An 8,998-nucleotide genomic window follows, 5' to 3' on the forward strand; every position below is an offset into this window, starting at 1 on the left:
ACATCTTAAAATCTGGCTCGGTAAATTTAGATGACATGAAGTTGTGGCATGTGGAGCATGTGGGCAGCCGCCATTTTGAAAATGCAGCCTCTGCTTATGTAAACCTAGCAAGCATGACTTAAGGCAAGAGGGTTTGACAACTCTATTGTCTGGGGGTTATTCAAAGGTTGTTTAACCCTCGCATGACCCATTGTCACAGCATTCATGCCACGTGACATCCCCTGAATGGAGGCTGAATATGCAGCCCAGTAAGGTGAACCTGTCTGAACCCAGGGTCTTTAAAAGTTAGTTTCCTGACTTGGATGTAACAGGAAACTGTAGTTTAACCAGGAGTAAAAGGAGTAGGCAAAGTGAGGGGCTAAAGTACGTGGGTCTGAACCTGGTTCTCAGCTTGCTAAACTGTGGCTCAGCAAGCTGGGAAGTTGTGGTCAAAGCTCAGATGTCACCATCTGAGCCTTTCATTGTGCAAATGCCCTGCCTCGTTCACAAAATTTCACTGAGTATCTAGTTGATGTTGTCTTCCATGTATAACCCTTCCACTTCCCCATTTGTTTTTTTCCATCCTTTTTCGCACAAAAATCCATCAAGGAGGGAAAGACAAAATAGCTTCTCACAGTCTTTTGACTGGGGGTGCTAGGAGCTGTATATCTAGATGGTCTCTGTGTCCAAAGACCATCCCTCCTGATTTTCAGGTAGCACCATGAGATGCTGCCCATCTCTTACTAAATCTGTCAAAATTGCTGCCTTCAGTTGAGGAGAGAATGTTGTCTAATCACATCCTAGTCCTGTGCATGTGTCTGGTGCCAGATGGATGTTGGACATGTACAAAGCACAGCAAGAACCTGGACAGCCGTCTGAGTGGGATGGTGCCAGTTGGTGTCCTGCAACAACAGGGGGTTGGACCCCGTGCCCTTCATGGCCCTTTCCAACTTTGCTGTTCTGTGAGTCTATGAAGAATATATATGCAGGCACAGACCCCAGGATGTTGATGGTTGTTGGTCAGCATTCCTCTCCCTGCAAGCTTGTATGTGTGTGGTACAAATTCCCCACAAGTTTGTGTCAAACTCATGGTAGTAGGGCGTGTGGCCAGCATCCAAGGAGTCAGGTGGCTTGTTTCATTACCCCCTTCATGGGTGCCAAATGCCTGAATGGAGCATCTGTTCTTGGTAGCCAATGGACATCTCCTTGTCCACATGCAGAACGCAGATACCAACCTTTCTACTTACAGAACTCAGTCAGGAACAGGACCCCTTTCCTCAAGTGTTTTATTTTGCTTTCCTTGTGAGTTTCTCCCCTTTTTTCCTCTCCTTTCTTGTGCAACTTGGAAAATAAAGCAGCTGGTTGACAGATTGCCCACTTTCCATGTTATTCAGAAGAAGCTATGGCCTGGAAGTTTTCAAATGCTGTCTTGCCTGATCACCCGGAGGTGACTTCTAACCTGCCACAGGTGATCGGGTACTTACAAGCTTGTTCTAGTATGTGTGGTGAGTATTATGTAATTGGATAGAGGCAGTCCGATGGGTGGCCTGAATTCATAGTGAAAATAACTAAAATGTGGAGCTGGGTAGGAGTGAAATTGTAATGTTTGTTCTCTGGAACAGTGCCCATGCAAGAAGGTTGATTGTATTACCTGCGATTAGACAACAAGGTTTACTTTTTTAAAAAGGAGACTGCATGAGCCAAGCAAAGGAGCTATCATTGTGGCCAGCCAGCAAATCTAAATTACTCGTATCACTTCAGAACTCTGGGACTTGCAGTCCTATTCACAGTTACCTGCGAGTTGCTTCGAACTCCGTGGGAATGATGTCTCAGTAAAAAGTGCGGGGTAGAATCAAGGTCTTGGGCCCCCACTTTGGAAGATAAGGGGGGTGATTATAGCATGCAGTGAAGGAGACACTAAATTGCAGATATAAATATATCAGGGAAATATGACTGCTATGCCCAGGGGCAGACATATCCTGCTCTCTTTAAAGGAGAGATAACTATCTCTTCTGAGTTTAATGCCAGGAAACTTGTTGGTTACATTTCTTTTTACTGTAGGCAGGCATCACCATGCGTATTTGCAGTTAGAGTGTATAAGGGGGATTAACAAAGATGTTGAAATTTAGCCTTGAGCTCTACTTGGCAAAGCACTTGACCTCTTCAAATGACAATATGGTTTTGATTTAATAATAAAAAAGCTTCTTCAGCTAAGCTCCTCGGGGAGGGTGTGGGGTGGGCAAAGCACATTGCATGGCACTGGACCTCCCAAATTGCACTAAAGGGATTTCCTGCTATTATCCCAATCACTGATCGGAGATAACGGTAGTGATTCCACTCCTTGCTGCCTTAGAGGACTTGGGGTGAGATGGAGAACTTATTTACTTGTTAGATTGATATCCTGCTTTTGTCTTATAACAAACTCAAAACAGCTTAGATCACTCTCTTCCTGCTTTCAGCCTTATCCCCACAACAACAACAATCCTGTGAGGTAGGTTGGGCTGAGAGTCTGGCACTGGCCCAAAATCTCCCAGTTGCTCCATGGCTGAGTGGGGACTTGAACCCAGGTCGCCTGAGTCCCAGTCCCACCACTACACAGCTCTGGCTGTCACACCACACTGGCTCTCTTCTTTAGGATGGGGAACCTCTGTAGGCTGTGCTAGACCTGTGGACTGAAGGTTCCCCATCCTTGAGCTAAGATGTCATGGTATGCATTCCTACCCTTATGAAGATTTGGCAGGTGCCCCTCCTTCCTTGGTCATTTCCTGGTTTGATTACCACAGTATATTCTGATATCGGCTGCCCTTAGAGACAGCCACTTATTTGTCTTATGTGGCCACTTTAGTTGACTCAGAAGCTGCCTGTCAGTTAACTGAAGTTGAATATGCAGAGCATATTATAGCATTGCAGTAAGCTCTTTACTGGTTGCTAGACAGTTTTCAGCCATAATTCAAGGTTTTGACAGTGACCTTGACCCAGAGTTTCTTGGGAAGCATCTTTCCTAGAACCTTCTCCACAATACCATATAGTAAGTTCATCAGCCAGTCTGACTTGGAGGAATGACTTCTGGATTCCGTATTTGGAAAGTATTCCTCCCTGTCTCCCAGCTTAAAAATGTATCCACTGGGGTGGTATTCAGGGGCCATACTTCCAAGAAAGCATGCACCACATTTTAGTTTGCTGGATCAGTTTACTAACACACCTACGGAATGAATGCAATATTCAGTGAAGAACCCTTAGGGACATGTAGTGTTTTATGTGGGTATTTCTGTTGGGAAGACACAGTCATAAACACAGATGTAAGAATGGGTGTGTGTGACATACAGACAAGCATTCCTGTTTTCACCTGTGTGAAAAGTTAAAGGGTGTGGGGACATTGTCTTTGTACATCACAGATGTCATGGTACCCTCAGTATCGGAGTTCAAAATTCCGCCATGTTTACGGCAAGGCAGCCACGAAGGAGAATTGCTACGACTGTGTGCCCATCACCCAGAGTGTCCATGACAACCACTTCTGTGCTGTGAATCCACGTTTCATTGCTGTTGTGACAGAATGTGTTGGTGGAGGAGCCTTCCTTGTTATTCCTATAAATCAGGTAGGTGCCGTGTAAGTCTGTCTCATATAGCTGGTGTGTGTGCGGCAGGGAGGTTGGAGAAGTGGGACACTCTTGCTTGCGCCAAGGGTTTGTTTACTCTCATATGTTCATCACACAGGGCTTTTCTACTGAAGACGTTTATTGTGCACTTGTCATTCGCTGTACACTGTTGTTTACAAATTCTTTAGAAGGCCTTCCAGTTTGCTTCTGTGTCTAACAAGCCCATTTGGGTTTTTTGTTTTGTTTTTGGTGGGGAAAATTCAATAATTAAGAACATGAAAGAAATGAATTATTTTTTTCATTTGTGTATTTGCACTATTCTGCTGTACTACAATGCCACCTAGAGGCATATAACAGAAAAGCAGGAAAAAAAATGCTTGGTGTACTTCTTGGATATCAATCTGCAATGAAACCAAAAGTAGGCTCAATAGATTATCACCTGATTAACAGCCTCAGGTAGAAAGATTGTCACTGAATTGCAAATAAATAGTAAACTAAACTAAAATAAATCCTAGTATCCATTGTCTCAGTATGAACAGCAGTAGAACTCCAGCAGAGTTGCTGATCATGTGGACAAAGCGAGTTGTTTTCTCTTTGTCTAACTGTGCAGCTGAAGTACATAATTGGACAAAAACTCTGCCAAAACTTCTTTTGCCTTTCGTACTGGGGAGATATTACTGGTTTACATGCCACACTTCATAATTTCTGATCAGAGGTTGTTCATGCAAGCTGAAGTGACTCACGTGCAGCATGTGGACACATTGTGGGTTAATTATCTCCCTCTTGGAATCTGGAATGTTCTTAAGGCATTTTTGATAGGATGTAAAAAATCCCTTCTTGTTGTATGGTTGTTTTACGGGCCCACTGTTTATTTTGATGACTTATTATAAAATTTCAAAATTCACATTCTGGATTTCTTGGGGAAAAAAATGTCACAAAACAGTGAGCTGCTTTCAAGTTCTTTGGAGCCTCCTCATGAGGCTGGATGTTAAAAGGAGGGAAGAAAACTGTTACCACTCGGTGATGGAGGCACCATGGGTGCCAGAGGCAAGATGTGGGACTCTCTCTCACTGCCCCTGGCAACCATGCATTGAGTGTGGACATCTGCCAAAGGGAAGCATTTGCTTTCTGCATGCATTTAGAAAATATAAGTCTGTGTTTAGTCAAAGCTGTAAAATGGAGTTTTGGACATGACAACGGACTGAATTGAATTAGACTCCACATGGTGGCAGATAGGCAGGTTTCAGGTTGCACCTTGGGCTGTTGGGACAAAACAGCAAATAATGGGTGATCTGGTTCTAGAGTTTATTTTTTCAGAAGTTGGGGATCAGCCATTATTTTCTTCTTTGTCTTAGCTCTCCTAGCTGCAACCTGAAACCTGCATTGCACCCAGCAGAGTTTTATCCAATTAAGGCTGCTATTTCCTCTTGCACTCCATGCAACCTCCATGGCGTCAACATCAACCCAGGTTTTTCCTTTCTCTCCTGCTCTGCTCAACATCCAGCCATCACTTTCTATTCTCCCTCCTCACTATGATAATTTTATTTTGAGTGTCTCAGGTTTATATCTCCCAGGACTATCTACTTAGGAGTGGATTTCTCACTAGGACTGTGTTCTACCTGGCCCTTCCAATACACACCTGGAGCACAAATGCTACATTTACCTGATAAACACATGGTGTAATCCAAAGGAGCACAGTGTGAAAGTGCAGTGCCGTTCCTTACATATTCAGTGTACTCCACATTGCTACATCCCAACATGCCAGAGTTGGCTACATGGCCCTTGAGGTGGGGGAAGAGGAGGGGGGAGTGTTAAGTATTCCTTAAAAGTATCATTTAATTCTAATTAAGGTTAAGCCTCATTAATCATCAGGTTACAATCCAGATAATAGAATTGCAGCAACAAAAGTAGAAATTCAAAATTTACCTTCTGAGTATTTATTTATATTATATCTAAATAGAGATTATTAGTAATATTTAGTAGCAGTGATGTTATTATATATTAACGCACACACGCACCCACACACACGAACAACACATTTAATGCAAATGATCAGTCATTGATAATAAATACAAGGGATAAGTTAACCTACTGTAACACTGGTGGTCTCATAGGAGTAGGAAACCGCTCTAAACGTGCAATCCTATGCATGTTTAGGCAGAAAAGGACCTAGAAAATCCAGATCTGTGTCAATTGACAGGCCTCATCAGAGACCTTGTAGTGGTGTCACTAACTATTTTTGTTTGTTTCCAGACAGGAAAGCTTGACCCACATTACCCTCGCATCTGTGGGCACAGAGGGAATGTTTTAGATATTAAGTGGAATCCTTTTGACGACTTTGTAATAGCATCATGTTCCGAAGATGCCACTGTAAGTTTCTGAATGTTCTGGGGCTGTGAAATACTTGCTCAGTGTAGGTAGAACTGTGCTTCATTTCCTAACAATGCTTAGAAGATCAAGAGTATCCTACAGGCCTGTGGAGGGCTGTAAGAATTGAGTGGGGCTAGGGCTTGATGACACCCCACCTAGTCCTTGTCAGGCTGAATGACATCAAAGTTGTGGTCTTTGGAGACTTATCCTCCCGGCATAACAGCTTTGCCAGGCCTGGCTCAAACCCTCTCCCACTGGGAAAGAATGCAGAGCATGGGGGATTGCCATGACAGCCCATAGCTGGAATAGCCGGTTCATTCCTGGTTGAGCTGGGAAGGGAAGAGTCTACTCCAGCACCTTCCCTGGCCACATCCTCTGCTGTTAACTCCCATCTGCAGCTGTAGGGAACATGGGGATTCTTCTACTGGGTGGTGATTGGAAACTGAGCCCACCCGCTAGAGGAATCCAGGAAGGTCTTGTGGGCTAGATAGGGAACCTCCGTGCCCCAGACTAAGTCTAGGGCCAGAGGTCCCCTTCCCCTTCATAACCAGAGTTAATGTTATGTCAGCAGTAACTGTTACCAACATGGTTAGCCCAAACTGTAGCTTGAAAAGGCATTGTTAACCATGGTTGTCAATCACGTTGTAGAGCTAACTGCAGTTAGTAAAAATGATGATGCAGATGGAACAGAGAACCATGGTTAGCTCTGAAAATGAAAGAAACAAAAACAAACCCCTGTGCAATTCATGCGCAAGCGAGAGGGGAGAGCGTATAACCTAGTTGGATGCTCCTGTGAAGAGACAGGGCACTGTCATGTCTACCTTGATTGTAAAGGCCTCATTTGCTGGGATGGTTCCAGTGGATATTTGCTAATGAAGGAGTGTGGTGTTCCTGGGTTTAGATGTTTGAAGTGCAAATTCATAACCTGACTACCAGGTAGCCCTTGATATGTCACGATGTCTCAGCCTAACCCATCTCCCCATGCTGTTGAGAGGCTAAAACACTGATCTTTGGAGGAAGGCTGGGAAATGAATGGTAACCAGCACTAAGGGACTATTTCAGGGCCTATGCCCAAAGAATGTTTCTGTATTTGGTGTTTCTGTTCTAAATCAAACATTCAGGAGGTGAAACCAAAGAGATGCCCTGCCCATTTTTGGTAGATGCAGAGCTTGACTCCTGCTGTGGAAAAAGAAGTACTGTACAGCCTCTCTCTCGCGTTCTGCTTGCATTTGTTTTTCCTGTTGCTTGTGATGACAGTCGGAGAAAACAGAGCTGGATGGAGATGCACTGGGAGTTTGCTCTTCCCTGCTCTAGCCAGTGCCTTCATTGCTCTCTCCATCCCACGTTCTGCCACTCCCATGGCTGATTGGTCTTGTTGTTCCTGAGTGCTGTTGATCTTGAATGCCCCTGCTATTGATTGATTGATTGATTGATTGATTTATATCCTGCCTTTTTCCTACAAAGGACTCAAGGCAGCTTACATCATTCTCCTCCTCCATCTTATTCCCACAACAACAACCCTGTGAGGTAGGTTGGGCTGAGAGTCTGTGACTGGCCCAGAGTCACCCAGTTGGCTCCATGGCTGAGCGGGGACTAGAACCCAGATCGTCTGAGTCCCAGTCCCTGCTCTTAACCACTGCACCACACTGGCTCTACTGAGGATGAGTGTGTTGCCTGACAGATCCTGCTTAGCTTCAGGTGTACATTTGTGTCTTGCAGGTTAAAATATGGAACATTCCTCAGCACATACTAACAAAAAGCATCACGGAAGCAGAGAAGGAGCTCCTTGGCCATGCACGGAGGGTAGGGCTCATCGAATGGCACCCGACAGCAAGCAACATCCTTTTCAGCACTGGCTATGACTACAAAGTGAGTCAGGGGTTTGTGCATTTTCATTTCAGACCCGAGATCCTGTTATTCCGCTTTGTTTTCTTGCGGGTCATGTGCAAGGTATTTGAGAGCTGTGTGATGCAGACTTACCCAGTCTGATGCCCTTTAATGGACTGTGAAACGCACCCCAATGGCAGAATGCAGCTTTTGATGTTGCAAAATCTCTTTGGTGCAGGATTTTGAGTTATTTCTTGTTTCCATGTTGTCCAGCTTCCTCTCCCTCTTTCCTGTTTGCCAGTGGAGTTTCACAGGGGGCTTTGGAGCAATGCACAATCTGACACAAGCAAATGGTGAATGGAGCCAGAGGCCCACCATTGCTGCCTGGTTCTTTAATGTGTTGGGATTCCACTAGGAGCTCAGAAAACACTCACAAGTGGACTTCCCTCTGCCTCAGGTCCTGATCTGGAATCTGGACACCAAAGAGTCTGTAATTCAGGCCCCCGTGAAGACAATCGGCTTTCATTCCGACGTGATTCTTTCCATGTCATTCAACACAGACGGCAGCCTCTTAGCTACAGCCTGCAGGGACAAGAAAATTAGGATCATTGACCCGCGAGCAGGAACTCTGTTACAGGTATGCAGGGCTGGTGAAATTAACTAGTCTGCAGTGCATGACCACTTGCTGTCTAATCCTGTCTCTCCCATGCACATATGTTCTCTCCCATGCACATACTGGAATGAGATTGGCCAGGAAGGGACATCATTGCTGTTATTATTGCATTTATACCTTGCTTTCTTCCTCTTGCAAGGAACCCAAAGTTGTTTACAAGTTCTCTTCCTTTCCTCAAAATCCTCACAACCCTGTGAGGTAGGCAAGGATAAGAATCCATGGCTGGCCTAAAAGCACCCAAGGAGCCTCATGGCTGAGCTGGGACTAGAACCCTATCCTCAGAATCCAGCACTCAAACTGCTGTGAAGCAGCATGGTCAGGGCTAGGCTATCTGGCTTAAAGGCCAAACCAGTTCTATATTTATTATTATTATTATTATTATTATTATTATTACTATTATTATTATTATTATTATTATTATTATTATAACATTTCTATGCCGCCCCTTGCCGAAACCTCGGGGCGGCTTACAACATGATAAAATACATTGAAATACAATAGTACATAATAAATTACCATTAAATATAACAATACAAAAAATACATTGATTTAC

General features: G+C 44.3%; 1 protein-coding gene and 1 long non-coding RNA gene across 2 annotated transcripts in view; one reads left to right on the top strand and one right to left on the bottom strand.

Moving 5' to 3' along the window:
* The first annotated feature begins 3,365 nt into the window (after positions 1 to 3,365).
* The window catches only part of CORO2A (coronin 2A), a 15,722-nt gene continuing 10,089 nt past the window's right edge, over positions 3,366 to 8,998 (top strand). Inside the window, exons 1-4 of the mRNA XM_044439686.1 lie at positions 3,366 to 3,575; positions 5,829 to 5,945; positions 7,665 to 7,814; positions 8,230 to 8,409. Coding sequence (XP_044295621.1) covers positions 3,375 to 3,575; positions 5,829 to 5,945; positions 7,665 to 7,814; positions 8,230 to 8,409 — 648 coding nt within the window. The 5' untranslated portion in view covers positions 3,366 to 3,374. The remainder of the gene's footprint in view (positions 3,576 to 5,828; positions 5,946 to 7,664; positions 7,815 to 8,229; positions 8,410 to 8,998) is intronic.
* Positions 3,926 to 8,998, bottom strand: part of LOC123028138 — a 10,158-nt gene continuing 5,085 nt past the window's right edge. Inside the window, exons 2-4 of the long non-coding RNA XR_006415628.1 lie at positions 7,926 to 8,354; positions 5,239 to 5,356; positions 3,926 to 3,976 (exon numbers count right to left, since the gene is read on the bottom strand). This is a non-coding gene — a long non-coding RNA (uncharacterized LOC123028138). The remainder of the gene's footprint in view (positions 3,977 to 5,238; positions 5,357 to 7,925; positions 8,355 to 8,998) is intronic.

Source organism: Varanus komodoensis, unplaced genomic scaffold (assembly GCF_004798865.1).
Source record: "Varanus komodoensis strain SLA01 unplaced genomic scaffold, ASM479886v1 scaffold35, whole genome shotgun sequence".
Classification (NCBI taxonomy): Eukaryota; Metazoa; Chordata; class Lepidosauria; order Squamata; family Varanidae; genus Varanus; species Varanus komodoensis.